A 19,536-nucleotide genomic window follows, 5' to 3' on the forward strand; every position below is an offset into this window, starting at 1 on the left:
GTGGTTATTACAGTAATTACTAGTTTTGAGCGCGAATATTCAAATTGCTAATTTTAATCAAGAATTCACAAATATTTAGAAGTTTATAGTGACACATATTTGTATTCACGAATAGTGTTGATCTTATATATTCTAATCACGAATTTATGGCAAATTTATGGCAAATTTATTTTATCGTGAACATCGGCACTTAGCAACATCCCTAGCAACCAATAGGAAAGTTGCCTACCTCTTAGTGTTGATCGCAACTTTTTATCGCAAATATATTACATTGCCGATTTTAGCAATCAAGTAAATAATGACTGAAGATCACGAATTCTCGCATTTGCGAATTTATGGCAAATATTCGGCCAAAAATTTGCAAAATATCTCAAATTCGAATATTGCCTATGCCGCTCGTTATTCATTCCGTCATAATAAAAGTCTATGCAGGGCAGCCCATAGACTTTCGTCATAGAAACGTCATGGTAACGGAGTACATAACGCAATTCTGCTTTTACCACCAAACGAAGCGTGAGCGAATTTCATAACATGCAATTCGCTCATCTCTAGTGATTTGTATAATGGCTATAGGCCTTCCCTTTTGCACAATGCTTTTTGAATCATGGTACATCACTAAGGCTCTGCACATGCCACGTTTGAACCCCCAGACATTTACTCCAGAGAACGGCTTTGAAATATGTCACTTAATAGCCATACAGCAACTTATGCTATCTGTAGGCTACCATTTAAAGAAGAAATTGTATACTATGTGATATATATTATTTTGGAAGCTGTGTAGAAAAGTGCATTACGTAAATGCGGCCTATGGATGTACTTAGAACTTTCCCAGAGCATAACTTGAAAGTAGGAGAGATATATGAATATAGTATAAAATGTATTTCTGTTTCTCATTGCTATTGTATTTTACCTGAAAAATAAAAACAAAAACAGAATGAATTACAATTCTTACAAGAGCTTGACATTTGTGTAGAAGTTGGAGTGGATGCCAGTTTTGACTATGGTTATTTAAGCTTATAAAACATACTTATTTTGTCTGTTTAGGGTGAAGCTGGATCACCTGGACCTCGTGGCTCTGATGGATCTCCAGGGGGTAGAGGTGAACCAGGCCCCCAAGGTCCTGTTGGTTCAACAGGATCTGCTGTAAGCAGTCATATATTTTAAATGTGTATATGCAATATACATGTTTATTTTTATTCACATTTAATATGACAATTCATCAACTTCATTAACTTAAATGTATTAATTCAGGGTCCTCCTGGTAGAGATGGCAATCCAGGTGGCAAAGGAGAAACTGTAAGTATGACAGAGCATGGAAAGCATATTTGGTTTTGTTTATTACAATATGTGCAAAGGAACTTAAAATTATTTTTATTCTCAAAAGGGTCCTGCTGGTATTCCTGGTGCTCCTGGTTTGTCTGGTGCTCGTGGTCCTCCTGGTCCATCTGGAACTAATGGAGCCCCTGGCTTGCGTGGTGCAGCAGTAAGTAACCAAAGACCATTGCATTATCTGAAACACAATGTCATAAATGAATTTAGAAAAGTTTTGTTTGGTAATTTACTATTTCTTCATTAAAATAATTTACAGTGTATATTCATTGTTTCAGGAGGTGTTTGTCATTAGTAATTTATTTGCAACTTTTCTTAGAATGTAGTAAAACTGATCTAAATAATACATGTATTTTTATACAAGATAAAACCTGTGTTTTGCTCCAGCAATTTTGTAAAAATGTGTAATGAAGTAAAGCAAGAGCCAAAAAACTATGGTATATGTTATATAATATAATGTTCATTTCAATATTTGGTCTAGACAATACCTTATGACTTTGATTTTTAGGGTGAACCTGGCAAAGATGGTTCTAAAGGAGAGGCTGGTGCAAGGGGAGAACGTGTAAGTCCTTGGATATATTTGAGATCTATTCTGTAATAAAAATAAAAAAAACATTTTTACTTAAATAACTATGGTATGTTGATATTGTTATATTACTGTGTTAAGGGAGAAGCTGGAACTCCAGGTGCACCTGGTGCTGCGGGAGAAGAAGGAAAAAAAGGAGCGAATGGTGAACCAGGAACAAATGGGTTACCTGGAACTCCAGGAGACAGAGTAGGTTTAGTTACATTCTTTTAAATACAGGAGACATGTTTTGTAGCACTGCATTTGCTCGGGTTTCAATTTAATCTAATACATTTTTGTGCATAAACAGCTATGTTTAACTGCCAGATATGATGTACTATGAAAATGAGAGATAAATATGATGTCAGTGTCAGACTGGGGTGCCTGGGGCCCATCAGTAAAATGTATTCTGGGGACCTACTGTATATCTACTTGGAAATGTAATCTGCTCACACAGCTGCAGAAGCAGCAAGATGTTATAAGATGATTATGGGGGGCCCCTGCAGTGACTTTTACAGGGCAGGTCCCTGGGGAAAGGGGATGCTGGCTGATCTGTCTGAGTGCCTAGAAAACATCTCAGCCACCAGATACATCTATAAACTAGGTACTTTCTTAAATAATCTACCTGTTTTTAATATGAACATAGGCTGGGGACATACTGTAGGCCAGTAATGGTGAACCTTTAGAGACAGAGTGCCCAAACTGCAACCCAAACCACAATTATTTATTGCAAAGTGCCAACACGGCAATTTGCCCTGAATACGGACGGGCCCATGCATCTGACGTCCGCGTGCATTCTGTATTTTGCGTAACGGGACAGCTGGCCCCTAATAGAACAGGACTATCCTTGTCCATAACACGGACAATCATAGGACATGTTCTATTTTTTTGCAGAACGGACATACAGAAATGGAATGCACACGGAGTAACTTCAGTTTTTTTGCAGACCCATTGAAATAAATGATTTTGCATACAGTCCGCAAAAAAACCTGGAATGGACACAGAAAGAAAATACGTTTGTGTGCATGAGCCCTACTACAGTCCAATATAGTGTATCTTTAATGTACTTTATCACTTAGCTATAACAGCCTGCCTGTATTCTGTGCACTGCCTGTGCAGTTCATAGGGCGCCCTGCGTTGATGAATGGCAGGGTATATTACCGAGAGTTTGACTGAAGAACACAAAAGACCTTCCAAATCTCCAGTGGCAGCCAGTTTTATTTTTTTTTTTGTCAAAAAAAAAAGACGGAGGTCTTCTGCCATGTCTGGATTTCCGTGAACTCAATCGGATTACTGATCTTTACCCCCTTCCTTTGATTCCTGATTTGTTTAACCAGATTGTTGGTGACAAGGTGGACTTAAGGGGGGCATATAATCTGGTTAGGATCAAGGAACGGGATGAATGGAAGACTGCTTTCAATACTCCTGAGGGGCATTGAAAGCAGTCGTGTTTGTAGTCGTGTATATGGGTGACATACTAATTTATTCTCCAGACGTGGAGATACATCAGGATCATGTTAGACAGGTGTTGCAAATCCTAAGGGATAATAAATTGTACGCAAAATTTGAGAAGTGTGTTTTTGCTGTACATGAGGTGCAATTTTTGGGATACCTGTTGTCGTCTTCAGGTTTTCTAAGGCATATTGGTTCACCATAGACTTTTCCCAGGATGCGGGTTCCCACAGAGACGGCTCTAGTGCCGCCTCTGGCACCTGTGCCATAGGTTCGCCACCACTGCTGTAGGCTATTCATATGTAGTGTAGTCAATGCCAGGTGCCACTTGTGAGGGGAACTAGGGATCCGCTTTGCCCCCTTTGCTCTGTTGGTCAGTCTGAGCCTGATAATAACAAAAATCATAAAACTTTATTTGGTAATTGTGGAGGTGCATACTTGTTTTAATTTACATTTCAGAATATGCTAGGTGTGTGAGAAATAACATTACATCTGACCATTTTATGACATGTACTTGCAAGATATGGCAAAAGATAGGACATTTCCTATACTTTTAATGGCGGAGGCACAGATCGGAAGCCCAGGGAAACACTGTGAAGTGCTTCCATGGGCTTTCGGGTCTGTGGCTCTGCACCACAAAAGATAGGGCATGTCCTATCTTTTGTTGTATGTTGCGGATTGCGGAGCTATTCAAGTTAATGGGTCTACAACCACAAAACAGAGTGCGCACAGCCAGTGCCCATGCATTGTGGACAACTATTCACGGTCCGCAGCACGGGCACAGAGCCTTTACGTTCGTGTGCATGAGTGCTCAGATATAAATTACAATTCATGCAGTAGAAATTGTCTAGTCAGTTATTTCTAAACTTATACAGAGCACAATTTTTTGGTGATTACTTTTCAGCTTGTTTATACTATACAGTAGATGTTAGGCTTTGCATTTAGTCTCCATGTTATGGTTTAACATAGGTTTTAACCCCTTAGCGCAGAACGCCGTGCATGTACGGCGGGGAAAACTGTGCCAGAACGCAAAACGCCGTACATGCACGGCGTTCATTTAAATGCTCCCCTGCCGAGATCGCGCACCTGATGCGCATATTACCGTGCTGTATCAGGGACCAAACATCTCCCCCTTGACAGCCAGGGACCGATCAGCTGTGGTCCCGGCTGCAGATCACCGCCGCAGATCCCGTTCGTTCACATGAGCGATATCATGCGTGTGCGCATGCGCGCACACATCTCCTCCTCTTCAGGCACCCGGCTGTCGCTGAAATGAGAGGATCGGAGATGAGAAATAGCTGTCTGAACATAATTCATTGTGATTGGTCCTGACTGTGGACCAATCACAATGAGTTATGTACAGGACGCTATCTCTCAACTTCGATCCTGTCATTTCAGTCAGAGAAGTTGGAGGCAGTGCAGTTAGACCTGTGATAAAACACACACACACACCAAAAGTGCCCCTCATCTGTCCCCTGTGATCCTCATCACCCCTCATTTGTTTCCTGTGCCCTTCATCACCCACTTATTAGTCCCCTGTGACCCTGTGCCTGTGTGCTGTCTGCCAATAGTGACAGTACATCAGCATCCCAGTCCCTGTCATCCATACCTGTTTTTGGCAAATCATTAGGGTTAGTTAGGGTGTTATTAGGGTTAGAGCTCTTATTTTAGGGTAAGTTAGACGTTTATTGAAAAAAAAAAAAAAAAAAATAATAATAATAATAAAAAAATTATAAAAAAATATTGGGGACGTCCGTACTTGTCCCTGATTATAAATACTCTGTTTCAACCCCCCCCCCCCATACCTCCGAACCTCTATCTTTTACCAGTAATATAAAGCTCCACAATTTTATTTTTCAATTTTTTCCTGAATATATATATATATATATAAATTTTACAAAATGTCTCAACGGGTGTACAGCGCCGAGGAGGCTTATGAAATACTTGCCTCAGAGTCTGACGCTGACAGTGGAGAAGAAGAATCTTTTCTTGTGTATAGCTCTTCTTCTGATTCATCAATTGACGAACCCTCTCACAGACGCAGTAGAGTTAGCAGCGCATCAACTTCTACAAATGACCCCAGCTGGACTTCTGCTACTAACTTTGTACCTCAGTTGCCGGACTTTACGGCCACTACAGGCATTCATGTGAACACTGCAGGGTTCACGGAAGCTGATTTCTTCCACCTTTTTTTTTCTGATGAATTGATAGACATGATGGTGGAGCAAACTAATATTTATGCGAATCAATTTTTAGCTGCCCACCCCAACTCATACTATGCAAGACCCCTTCAGTGGACTCCCACGACCCCTTTGGAGATGAAAAAATTTTGGGGTCTAATACTTAATATGGGGATAATTAAAAAACCATCACTACGGTCATATTGGAGTAATGACCTTCTACATCACACACCACTATACCGCACCATTATGTCAAGGACCCGATTCGAAAGTCTCCTGAAATTTCTACATTATAACAATAATGCAGATTGTCCACCCCCTAATGATCCTATATACGATCGTTTATACAAAATTCGGCCCATTATAGATCATTATAATCTCAAGTTTGCCCAAGTCTACACCCCCCAAAAGCATCTGTCCATTGATGAATCCCTTGTGCACTTCAAGGGCAGACTGCATTTTCGCCAATACCTGCCCAACAAACGGGCCAGATATGGCATCAAACTCTACAAACTATGTGAAAGCCAAAGTGGCTATACCCATAAATTTAGAGTTTACGAGGGAAAAGATTCAAAAATTGAACCCCCAGAGTGCCCCCCTATTCTTGGAATAGCAGGAAAAATCGTATGGGACTTGATTCACCCCCTGCTAGGTCAAGGGTACAACTTGTACCTTGACAACTTCTACACAAGTGTCCCACTACTGAAATGCCTGTTTTCCAGAGACACTGTTGCATGCGGTACTATCCGACGAAACCAAAAACATCTGCCAAAAAATTTTATAGACCAAAGGATAAGAGTGAGGGAAAGCAGGGCAGTTTGCAATGATAACATGATGCTTGTTAAGTACAAAGACAAGCGTGACGTCTTTGTACTTACTACCATACATGCCGACAGATCAACCCCTGTTCCAGTTCGTGGATCCACAGAATCAGTCCCCAAACCTGTGTGCATCCAGGACTATAATAAGTTTATGGGAGGGGTGGATCTGTCAGACCAGGTACTGCAACCATACAGTGCCCTCCGCAAAACTCGGGCATGGTATAAAAAATTGGCATTGCACCTGACGCAAATTGCCCTCTATAATGCTTTTGTAATTTACAGAAGTGCAGGAAACAGAGGAAAATTCCTGCACTTTCAAGAAAAAGTAATAAAGAACTTTTTATTTGGGGAACAGGAAGGGGAAGGGAGCAGGGCCACAGGAAGTGAGAGCAGAATAATACGAGGACAGCATTTCCCTGGGGTAGTTCCCCCCACAGAGACACGGAGAAGGCCACAAAAAAGGTGTCGGGTATGCTCCAGAAATGGAATCAGGAAAGACACAATTCATTATTGTGAGACGTGCCCCTCAAAGCCGGGTCTTTGCATAAAAGATTGCTTTAGAATCTACCACACCTCTGTTGACTTTAACTAAACCCCCTTTGATCATTTTATAAAACACCCCCTTGAAACTGTATGCTGGTAAAAATTCTAGTTTCCCGTTTCTCCACATTTCAATTGGCATTCTAATAAAACCCATAACAAAGCTAAAAATTCTCATTACACCCCTAGATGAATACCTTGACGGGTGTTATTTTACAAAAGGGGACTAGAACTTTGCTTATATATATATATATATATATATATATATATATATATATATAAAATTTGTAGGATACGGAATACATCAGGTGATGCTTATCAGTACACTGAACTTTACAGTGTGCCCATACAGCAGTTTACGGCCACATATGAAGTGTTGCCATATTCAGGAGAGAATGGGTAACAAATTGTGGGTGTAATTTAGTCTGTTACCCCTCGTGAAAATAAATAATGTGGGCCTAAAGAGACATTTTCTTGTAAAAAATTAAGATTTTCCTTTTTACAGCCAAATATTTCTAAATTCTATGAAACGCTTGTTGGGTCAAAGTGCTCGCTACATGCCTTGAAAAATTCCTTGGGGGTGTAGTTTCCAAAATGGGTTCACTTCTTGGGGTTTTCCACTGTGGAGGTACCTCAGGGTGTCTTCAAATGTGACATGGCACCTGAAAATTATTCCAGCGAAATCTGCCCTTCAAAAGCCATATAGCGGTCCTTTCCTTCTGCGCCCTGCCGTGTTACCATACAGCAGTTTGCGGCCACTTATGGGGTGTTTCTGTAAACGGCAGAGTCAGGGCAATAAAGATACAGTCTTGTTTGGCTGTTAACCCTTTGTTAGTGGAAAAAATGGGTTAAAATGGAAGATTAGGCAAAAAAATTTAATTCTCAAATTTCATCCCCATTTGCCAATAACTCTTGTGCAACACCTAAAGGGTTAACGACGTATGTAAAATCAGTTTTGAATACCTTGAGGGGTGTAGTTTCTTAGATGGGACACTTTTAGGGACTTTCTACTCTAGGGGTGCATCAGGGGGGCTTCAAATGGGACATGGTGTCAAAAAACCAGTCCAGCAAAATCTGCCTTCCAAAAACCAAACGGCGCACCTTTCACTCTACGCCCCGCTGTGTGGCCGTACAGTAGTTTACGGACACATATTGGGTGTTTCTGTAAACAGCAGAGTCAGGGCAATAAAGATACAGTCTTGTTTGGCTGTTAACCCTTGCTTTGTTAGTGGAAAAAATGGGTTAAAATGGAAAATTAGGCAAAAAAATGAAATTCTCAAATTTCATCCCCATTTGCCAATAACTCTTGTGCAACACCTAAAGGGTTAACGAAGTTTGTAAAATCAGTTTTGAATACCTTGAGGGGTGTAGTTTATAGAATGGGGTCATTTATGGGTGGTTTCTGTTATGTAAGCCTCGCAAAGTGACTTCAGACCTGTAGTGGTCCCTAAAAATTGGGTTTTTGTAAATTTCTGAAAAATTTCAAGATTTGCTTCTAAACTTCTAAGCCTTGTAACATCCCCAAAAAATAAAATATCATTCCCAAAATAATTCAAACATGAAGTAGACATATGGGGAATGTAAAGTCATCACAATTTTGGGGGGTATTACTATGTATTACAGAAGTAGAGAAACTGAAACTTTGAAATTTGCAAATTTTTCCAATTTTTTTGTAAAATAGGTATTTTTTTATGCAAAAAAATAAACTTTTATGACCCAATTTTCGCAGTGTCATGAAGTACAATATGTGACGAAAAAACAATCTCAGAATGGCCTGGATAAGTCAAAGTGTTTTAAAGTTATCACCACTTAAAGTGACACTGGTCAGATTTGCAAAAAATGGCCTGGTCCTTAAGGTGAAATAAGGCTGTGTCCTTAAGGGGTTAATACGAAGAGGCATAAACTCTTGTGATGCAAAGACTCCAAAGACTCCTGTGTCGTAAATCCTATACTGAACCAAATATAATTTATATTAGTCTTGTGACATAATATTCTTGAAACTACGGTTTAAATGTATGTTTATATTAATCAATGATAAAAATGGCATACAAGCTCATTGATTTCACAGCCATTACACTTAGCTAAAGTGTTATATCTATATGCATTCTCTTCTAGGGAGCTCCAGGTTTCCGTGGACCCCCAGGTAGCAATGGAGTACCGGGTGAAAAGGTACAGTAATTCAATTCTCTATTAGATAGATAGATACATAGATAGATAGGTAGATAGATAGATTATAAATAGTTATTAAATATTCAACTATTTGTTTATATATATTTAGGGGCCTGCAGGAGAACGTGGACCAGCAGGTAGTCCTGGTCCAAGAGGTATTCAAGGTGAATCAGGAAGAGATGGAGGCCCTGGTCTACCGGGATTGAGGGTAAATATTTATATGCACATACTTTTTATGTTTGCTACAGTTGCCTTATAGTACTGTTTTGTAGCACTTTTCATTCCATTGTAAACATTTTAAGACCAGAAATTGTCAGTCTATTCAGTTCTGCAATCTCTCAGGCAAAAAAGTGCTTGCTGCATAATGCAGCGTCCTACCTAGATGTAAATTCATAGTGAAATTAGGATGACAGTAAACTTAAAGGGAATCTGTCACCAGCAATCCCCTCCCAATCCACCTGTTTGCAAAGACATATGGCTGTAGTTCACCTGATTTAAACTCAGTTTTTGTTTTGTTGATCTGAAGCTTCGTTCCTGAGTTATAATAACTTTTACTTATATGCAAATTAGGTCTTGGTGCAATGAGGGTGTCACTACTGTTCTTGTTGCACCCAAGCTCCACTAATTTCTGTGGCCAGCTCTTCCCTCGCTGGGGAGGGTCTGGCCACATAAGGAAGTGGAGCCTGGGAGCAACAAGAGCAGTGGTGATTTCTTAATTGAAACAAAGCTTGAATTTGCATATTAAGAAAAAATATCAAAACTCTGGACAGAGAGTTTGGTCAAGAAAATAAAAATAGTGTTTTAATCATGTGAACCATAGCTATGTGTCTATGATAACAATTTTATAGGGAAGTCGCTGGTGACAGATTCCCTTTAATCTAATTAATGAGAAAGATAAAATATATTGTAAATTTTGGAAGCAAACAATAAATTGTTATGAAACTGCAGATATTCGTTGAAAAGAAAATATGATTACAACCTGCTAAGTCATACAGTATGGAGTATAATATTTTATTCTGCATTTTAGGGTCTTACAGGAAGTCCAGGTAGCCCTGGATCTGATGGCAAGGCAGGACCCTCTGTAAGTGTTCAATGTTTGGTTAAAAATTGTAACATTTTTATAGTACTTGTTATAGTAAGATGCTTATTTTATCATATTGCTTTTGAAAATCATGTTATTGCAATTGTTTGCAAAGGAGAGGTGTAATTATTTTTCATTCTTTTTGTCTGACATGTGACCTGTCAGTACTTACTTTTTGCTGGATTTATAGCAATTTAAGAATTCCTGACTTTTCTTTTGAGGGTCCTCCTGGAGAATCTGGACGTTCAGGCAACCCCGGCCCACCAGGCCCAAGAGGTCAGCCTGGAGTTATGGGCTTCCCAGGTCCAAAGGGTAATGAGGCAAGTACTCTCCAACATTTGTTGGAATCTTTGTAATTTATTGTGAACTTGTGTATATAGCACTACATATAATTAGAATATGTCATAAATGACTTCTAAGAGTATTGAAGTAATATTTTCTTAACTAATCTGCACTTTTCTATAGGGAGCACCTGGCAAAAACGGAGAAAGAGGTGGCCCTGGGTCTCAGGGACCACAGGTATGTCATTCTGAACTTTTGCACTTACACTATTAATATTTATTAAGTTTTAAATTATAATTCCATGTATTAAAATGTATTTATTAGGGTCTTTCTGGAAAGAATGGTGATCCAGGACCACAAGGTCCACCAGGAGAAGCAGTAAGTACTCTTACAATTTTAGCATGTTTCGTATACCTTAAGTATAGAAGATATGTGACACAAAGAAAATGTTTGCTGCAGTGCAAACATTAGGCTTACTTTGAAAACATATTTAAATTTATTGGTATTTTTACAGTACTACATTTAACCATTAATATGTTCCCAGCCTATCAATAATTGCTTTTGGCAAGTAATTCTAAGAATCATAGATGTTTACTGAGAAACTTGTGCATTTACTAGGGTCCTGCAGGTGAACGAGGAGAACAAGGAGCAACAGGTCAACCTGGCTTCCAGGTAAAATTGGAAAATCTTTACCTATTTGTATAACCATTTTCATGTTTTAAATCTGCATAATTCAAAAGTCATAACTTTTTTAGTTTTTTTCCCTTGACATATCTGTATGTAAGGCTTGTTTTTTGCAGGACAAGTTGCATTTTTTTAAAGTCATAATTTGGGGGGTACTTTAAATGTATTACATAATATTTATATTTTTGGGGGAGGATAACCACATGAAAAAACACAGCAATTCTGTCTGTTTTTTTTTTTTTTTGTGTGTTTTGATGTTATAGTTTTTAGTGTGCTATAAGTGACACAATAACTTCTAGTCAGTACAGTTTTGCAGGCCAGTACAATTATTCCAATACCTAATTTATAATTTTTTTAAATATTTTTCTACTTTTGTATAATACAATCTCTATCTATAAAGTATATAATTGTGTTGCTAAATTCAAAGACTCAAAAATATTCTTTTTCTATTGACTGAGCCATTTGAGTTTGATTTTGTGGGAAGAGTTGTAGTTTTCATTGCTGACTTTTTGGTTGGTATATGAAACTCTGATATTTTCTAGGGCATTTTTTTCTCTATTTTCTTCTCTCTCTTTTTTATTTATTTATTTCAGAACTTTTGCTCCCCAACCCCCCCCCCCCCCCCCCATTAAGCTCTTTAAAACAATTATGACAGCAATAGTAAATAATGTTACTGACATATATAGTTATGGGTAACTATATGGTTGATGGTGTTAACAAACAGTGCCTGTTTTGCACAAGTGTCCAGGGGGCAGATAACTGTATGTATACACACAAATCATAGTATAGGAAGTAACAGTGGCTTGTTCTGAACAGGCCTTTAGAAATTATCCCTTTTTGGGATCAGCAGCACAGTGTCGATCTGGAAAGGGAAATGTCTAAGGTGTGTAGAGTAATAGTGTCATGTAGCAATAGAAAAAGCAGCAGTGGCAGCACAGCATGGAAAAGCAGTAAATGTATGTTCAGCTGTTTAGAGAAAGTAGTAGTAGTGATGGCTGTGTAGTGGGTTATGGTAGTGACAGTAGATAGAGTAGATGCTGTAGAGGTGGCAGCAGCAGTCGTGTCATACAAAACATGATGGCAGGCAGACAGTGGCAGTGGTATAAATAGCCCCTGTCAGAAATGGCATAAATATTCACTGGCCTCAGCAGCAGGTGTTTGTCAAACTAAATGAGGCATGGATCCATGAATATTTTCAAACATAACATTTAGAACACTGGTGGATGACAAGTTTCTCTGTTGGGTGAAAACCCTCTTCCCTTGAAGCTGCAAAGTGCACAGCAGTGGCGGCATCTGGAGTTGTAACAACGGTCAGGGACAATACATGTCCTTTACGGTCCACTGGGTGAATGTGGTTCCTGCACAGACACACCAGCAACTTGGCCAGGTGATGCTGCTTCCGCCTCCACGTTGTCATGCCGTTGGTTCAGCGACAATGTCCGCCTCTGCCTCCTCATCCTCCACCCTGTCCTCAGCCTCCACTGCAGGGAAAATGCACAGTGCCCTTTCAGCATACCACATGTGCAGGTCACGTCGGTGTCATGCTGTTCTGCACCTCGTTTGCCTGGGCGAACGGGGTCACACAGGGGAGGAACTGTTCCATGTCCTTCCTTCAGCAAGAAATCGAATCCAGGCTTTCTCAGCGACTACTGAAAATCATAACCATGGTGTGACCAACAATGGGAAGAACATTGTGTCTGTGCTGCGTCAAGGAGGGCTGAGCCATGCGCCCTGCATGGCACACGTGTTCAATTTGGTTGTCAGGCGGTTTCTGAAGTCTTCCGCCCATCTGCAAGACATCCTAGAAATGGACAGGAAACTTTGCATGCACTTCAGCCTCTCGTACACCGCAAAGCACACCCTCTTTGAGCTGCAGAGGCAGAATGGCATACCCCAACATAGGCTGATATGCGACGTTTCCACCCCTTGGAATTCCACCCTCTATATGTTGTACCGACTGTAAGAACAGAGAAAGGCCATCAGCGATTTCCTGATGATCCAAGCGGACAGGAGTACTCCCCTGTGTAATTTCGATGTCAGCCAATGGCACCTCATGCATGACACCTGCTGTTTGCTCAGGCCCTTTGAGGCTGCCACGTTATTTGTCAGTCACCAGGACTACAGGATGAATAATGTCATTCCACTGCTTCATGTCCTGGAACAGATGCTGCTACATATGGCTGGTCAGGGGACTGGAGACTTGGTGCCTAGATCTCATGGCCACCTGAGCCCTGTGGGGGCTGAACTGGAGGAGGAGGACATTGAAGTGCAAGCAATGTCTAGCGAAATGGGTGGTTTTTCTACACAGGTGACAGAAGAGGAGAAGTAGGAGCAGACAGATGAGCTATAGGGCGATGAGGAAGATGAGGCAGAGGACCCAGATAAAACTTGGCAGTATGCAGTGGAGATGGAGGCAGGGAGTCCCTCTGAGTCACCTGCGCAAATGGCCCACTGCATGCTAACATGCTTGGGTAGTGACAGCCAAATAGTCACTATTTGGCAGAGGGGCGACTTCTGGCTCTCCACCTTGTTGGACCCTCACTACCGGTCCAAAATGGGGGCCTTTTTTACACCCTTTGAGAAAGAGGACAATCTGAACTACTATAGAAACATCCTATGAAGTCAGTTGGCCACTGCCTAACCTATCTGCCCCATCGTCCATCCTCTCGCAGGTCTGACCAGGGGGGGGGACCCCTCTGTGCTCACGTTCCACTGCCATGGCTGCTGGGGAGGGGTGAGGTGGCAGGAGCAGTACCAGCTCCATCAGCAGCAGCCAGTCGCTGATGAGCAGCTTTCTTCACCTGCATAGTGAAGAAACTAGTCACCAGCAGTTAGACCTAGAGCAGAACCTGAACCAGCAGGTGGTGGCATACTTGGAGTACATCCTGCCAGCCCACCTTGAAGATCCGCTGGACTACTGGGCAGTCAAACTGGATTTGTGGCCACAACTGGCCGAGTTTGCCCTGGAGAGCTGTCCTGCCCATCCAGTAGTGCGGCATCAGAGTGGGTGTTTAGTGTGGCGAGGGCCATAGTTACCCCAAGAAGAACTTGCCCGTCCACCAAAAATGTGGAGAGACTGACCTTTGTCAAGATGAATTAGGCGTGGATCAGCCAAGATTTCCACCCACCAATTCCTGATGCATCAGACTAGATCATCCATAGTGCCACACAAACACTTTCACAAAAGAGACTAATTTCATATGGCTACCTGCCTCAGCTACTATTATGATGGTGCCACCCGCCTGATGCCACACATCTGATGCCAAGTGCTCCTTCTTTCACCCACCATCTTCAGCGGGTATTGGTATTGCCACCAAACTTCACACTCTGTCACCGTATTACTTTGTGGTCTCCTCATGCTGCTCCTACCTCCACTCTATGTCACCTTGCCACTCTGTGCCCTCCTGATGCTGCCGCCACCTCCAGACTCTGTGATTGGGCCACTCTGTGGTCTCCTCATGCTGTTTTCACCTCGCCACTTTGTCACCTTGCCACTCTCTGGTCTCTCATGCTGCCGCCACCTACACACTAAGTCATTGTGCCACTCTGTGGCCTCCAGATGCTGCCGCCACCTCCACACTCTGTCATTGTGCCACTCTGTTGCCTCCTGATAGTGCCATCACCTCCACCCTATGTCACTTTGCCACTCTGTGGCATCATGATGCTGCCGCCACCTCCACTCTATGTCGTCTTGCCACTTTGTGGCCTCCTGATGCTGCCACCACCTCAACACTCTGTCATTGTGCCACTCTTTGGCCTCCTAATGCCGCCGCCACCTCCAGACTCTGTCATTGGGCCACTCTGTGGTCTCCTCATGCTGCTGCCACCTCCACACTATGTCACCTTGCCACTCTGTGGTCTCCTGATGCTGCCACCACCTCCACACTATGTCACCTTGCCACTTTGTGGCCTCCTCATGCTTCTGTCACCTCCTTACTCTGTCATTGTGCTACTCTGTGACCTCCTGATGCAGCCGCCACCTCCACACTCTGTCATTGTGCCACTCTGTGGCCTCCTGATGCTGCCGCCACCTACAGACTCTGTCATTGGGCCACTCTGTTGTCTCTTGATGCTGCTGCCACCTCCAAACTCTGTCATTGTGCCACTCTCTGGTCTCCTCATGCTGCTGCCACCTCCACAATATGTCACCTTGCCTCTCTGTGGCCTCCTCATGCTGCTGCCACCTCCACTCTATGTCACCTTGCCACTTTGTGGCCTCCTGATGCTGCCACCACCTCCAGACTCTGTCATTGGGCCACTCTCTGGTCTCCTCGTGCTGCTATCACCTCCACACTATGTCACCTTGCCACTCTGTGATCTCCTGATGCTGCCACCACCTCCACACTATGTCACCTTGACACTCTGTGGCTTCCTCATGCTGCTGCCACCTTCTCACTTTGTCATTGTGCTACTCTGTGACCTCCTGATGCTGCCGCCACTTCCACACTCTGTCATTGTGCCACTCTGTGGCCTCCTAATGCTGCTGCCAACTACAGACTCTGTCATTGTGCCACTCTGTGGTCTCCTCATGCTGCCGTCACCTCCACGCTATGTCACCTTGCCACTTTGAGGCCTCCTCATGCTGCTGCCACCTCCCCACTCTGTCATTGTGTTACTCTGTGACCTCCTGATGCTGCCGCCACTTCCACACTCTGTCATTGTGCCACTCTGCGGCCTCCTAATGCTGCCGCCATCTACAGATGCTGACATTGGGCCACTTTGTAGTCTCCTGATGCTGCTGCCACCTCCAGACTCTGTCATTGTGCCACTCTCTGGTCTCCTGATGCTGCCAACACCTACACACTCTGTTATTGTGCCACTCTGCAGCCTCATGATGCTGCCGCCACCTCCAGACTCAGTCATTGGGCCACTCTGTGGTCTCCTCATGCTGCTGCCACCTCCACACTCTGTCATTGTGCAACTATGCGGCCTCATGCCTCTATTATTCTAATGCTGCTGCCGCCACCTGTACACTTTAAATGCAGCAGGAGCAGACAGTCATAGGTTAGTGAAGCAGGAGAAGCTGAGCCAAATGCACAGGTTATTATAGTGGGAGATGTTCTCTGCCACACTGGTAAGTACGTGGCGCAGCATCGTTCTCCCTCAAATTCTACCCCGTGACTGATGAGTGTGGACCACAGTATCCTCTACAGTGTAAAATTTGATGTCAAGTCCCCCTCTATTGGCCCACATATATAAATGCCTTAGCATGTCACGTGGTCATCCAACTACATTGTGGCAGTATTTTGGTTGAAAATGGACACAGGACATGCCAAGGAATATATGTATACTAGATTAGTGTTTTAGATTGGAACTTAGACGGTGTGTTCTTATTAGTGATGGATGAACATTGGCCGGGATGTTTCGCGAACACGCTTTTGCGATCAAATGTTCGCGAAGCGCATGTTCGCGGTGGGCCCTTATTCACTTTATTTGCTGGCGCACCTGAAAAAACTTCAGGTCATATTTGCAGCCACCAAATACATACTAGAAGTGCACAAATGGTCCCTCAACATGGACAGTGACATACCAGAGGGGGATCAATGGCAAAAATTCCCACAAAAAATATGTATTTTAATCAGGGGCCATTTTTATGCGTCTTAAAGGGAAACTCTAAAAAATGTGCCCTACTGCAGCCTAGAAATTTTTTATTTTAGGCCACAGGAGTACAGGCCCCAAAAATTTGGCATTTACCTGACAGAAAAGAACAAGTTATTATGTGGCTGGAGGTATATTAGACAGTCAGTGGATAATAATTTTACTATATGCCAGTACAGGCCCCAAAAATTAGGCATTCACCTGACAGAAAAGAACAAGGGATTATGTGGCTGGAGGTACATTAGGCAGTCACTGAACAACAATTTTACTGTAGGCCAGTGGAGTACAGGCCCCAAAAATTTGGCATTTACCTGACAGAAAAGAACAAGTGATTATGTGGCTAGAGGTATATTGGACGGTCAGTGGATAACAATTTTACTGTAGGCCAGTGGAGTACAGGCCCCAAAAATTAGGCATTCACCTGACAGAAAAGAACAAGTGATTATGTGGCTGTAGGTACATTATGCGGTCACTGAATAACAATTTTCCTGTAGGCCAGTGGAGTACAGGCCCCAAAAATTAGGCATTTGCCTGACAGAAAAGAACATGTGATTATGTGGCTGGGGGTACATTAGGCGGTCACTGAATAACAATTTTACTATAGGCCCCAAAAAGTAGGCATTACCTGACAGAAAAGGCCTTGTATGCTGCTGAATATACATACTGTAAGCAGGGGCGTAGCTATAGGGGGTGCAGAGGTAGCAGTCGCTACCGGGCCCAGGAGCCTAAGGGGCCCAAAGACCCTTGTGCCACATAAGAAGACACTGGTATTATAGAAAGTGTATGCAGGTTAGACCTCTGGACAGAAGGGGTTAGGTTAAGAATTTGGTATGGAGGAGGGGGGGGGGTGCAGTTTCAATTTTTGCCTCATGCAGCACAAAGGTTTGAGGGAAGGGGGGCCCAAGCTGAACTCTTGCACCAGGGCCCATGAGCCTTTAGCTACGCCCCTGACTGTAAGACAAGGACCATTCTTTGTTCTGGATGGTGGCAGATATGTGTGGGCTGGCATAAGGAAATTCATTAAGACGTGGTCATCACAGATGTTGAATTCCTCCGAGATCAATGCCTCATTAATTTTTTGAAAGGTCAGGTAGTCCACACTGTCGTGAGCTAGGCGAGTCCGCTTATCGGTCACGATCCCCAGTGCTGTGTTGAACATACTTTCGGACAGGACACTAAACGAGGGGAAAGCCAAGAGTTCCATGGCAAATTGTGCCAGCTCTGGCCACAAGTCAAGCCTGCACACTCAGTAGTCTAGAGGTTCCTCTCTTCTCGGAACGTCCACATCGGCCGTTAACCCGATGTAGTTGGATGCCTGAAGGTCTAGGCGTTCCCTGAGGCTGGATACAGAGGGCAGCTTTCGATGGGTTGGCTGCAAGACTGATCTCATATACGAAGTGACAAACACATCTTCAAACCACCCTCTTCTTGCAGGGCAATAGCGTGCACAACAGCAGAATGCAGCATCTTTCGCAGAAAGGCCTGGAAATGCTGCATTCTGCCAGCCCCTTGTGATGCTGGTAACATGTCTGCCATTTTGTGTTTGTACCAGGGAGGGGTCTAAGCATGTTGTCACCCAGTACTGGTTCTTGCCCTTTATGCTTTTTATACGGGGGTCCCTCTTCAAACACCGGAGCATGAAGGCCCCCATTTGCACTAAATTGGAAGCGGTCTCCTTCTCCCAGGCACAGACAACACCAGGGATCCCCGAAAAGTTTAGTCCCCCTCAAAGCCTGCTATTCTTGCTCCACCCACTCCCCCCAGCCACCATCCTCGTCTGACTCCTCTTCACACTCCTGCTGACTTGTCTCACATGGAGTAGCCCCCCCTGGGAATTCATTCAGCATTGCAACTTCCTCATCTTCCAGCTCCAACTACTCGTCGGCTTGATCAATGACACAACGCAATGCACACTCCAGAAAGAAGGCGTAAGGTATGATGTCACTGATGGCACCCTGGCATCAAATGACCACAGAAGTCTGCATGTGTCACGCATGAGCAGCCACTGGCGCAGTAAAAAGAAACCAAGCTCCCTAGAACCTGTCCTGCTGCACAGTTCGTACAGGTAGTTGCTGCTGGAGCAGCCTATCAAGCATATACAAAGTGGATCTCCAGCGCATCGGTCTGTCACAAATCAGGCATCCAACGGGCAGGTGGTGTCGCCACTGAACGTCAGCAAGGCGAGCCATGACTGTGTAAGATCTTCTAAATACTAATACTAATTGCCAGAGATTTTCCTGGCATTCCGCAAGACGTCCTGGACCCGGGGTATTTGGCTGCACGACTTGTGCCATGCACAGCACGTGTGTCATATTGCCCTGTTTAAGCGCTCTCAGCAGATTGGCAAAGTTGTCGTATACTACTTTACCAACTGTCAAATTGAGCAGGGTTATCCACTTATCGGCCTGTGACCACAGAGCTGAAAGCAGTGCAGGACTGGTGTAGCTTTTGGCTACCAGGCACAACAGACGCAGCACAGCATGGCAACGTCTCACCTGGCACATCAAATAGGTTCTGGGAGCTTGAGGGGTGCAGCGGAAGAGGCGGTAGCAGTGGAAAACTAGGAGTCAGCCGAGGAGGAGACAGAGGACGAAGTAGGAGGAGGAGAAGAAGAGGCAGGCCTGCATCTAATCAGTGGCGGTAACACCAAATCCACGGGTTACATGCTTGACGGCCGTCAGAAGGTTAACCCAGTGGGCAGTAAAAGTTATGTACCTTCCCTGCCCGTGTTTGCTAGATCACATGTCTGTGGTCAGATGTTTCACTTTCACCTGAACGTGGCCATATAGCTCTGGAATGCCCTTCTAGGAGAAATATTTCCTTCCGGGGACCTTT

General features: G+C 43.4%; 1 protein-coding gene across 1 annotated transcript in view; it reads left to right on the plus strand.

Annotated features, from left to right (window-relative positions):
* The window catches only part of COL3A1 (collagen type III alpha 1 chain), a 110,860-nt gene that overhangs the window by 53,721 nt on the left and 37,603 nt on the right, over nt 1–19,536 (plus strand). Inside the window, exons 16-27 of the mRNA XM_044304932.1 lie at nt 1,045–1,143; nt 1,252–1,296; nt 1,385–1,483; nt 1,838–1,891; nt 1,997–2,104; nt 9,003–9,056; nt 9,166–9,264; nt 10,084–10,137; nt 10,359–10,457; nt 10,603–10,656; nt 10,744–10,797; nt 11,038–11,091. Of these exons, the coding sequence (XP_044160867.1) occupies nt 1,045–1,143; nt 1,252–1,296; nt 1,385–1,483; nt 1,838–1,891; nt 1,997–2,104; nt 9,003–9,056; nt 9,166–9,264; nt 10,084–10,137; nt 10,359–10,457; nt 10,603–10,656; nt 10,744–10,797; nt 11,038–11,091 (873 nt within the window). The remainder of the gene's footprint in view (nt 1–1,044; nt 1,144–1,251; nt 1,297–1,384; nt 1,484–1,837; nt 1,892–1,996; nt 2,105–9,002; nt 9,057–9,165; nt 9,265–10,083; nt 10,138–10,358; nt 10,458–10,602; nt 10,657–10,743; nt 10,798–11,037; nt 11,092–19,536) is intronic.

Source organism: Bufo gargarizans, chromosome 8 (genome assembly GCF_014858855.1).
Source record: "Bufo gargarizans isolate SCDJY-AF-19 chromosome 8, ASM1485885v1, whole genome shotgun sequence".
Classification (NCBI taxonomy): domain Eukaryota; kingdom Metazoa; phylum Chordata; class Amphibia; order Anura; family Bufonidae; genus Bufo; species Bufo gargarizans.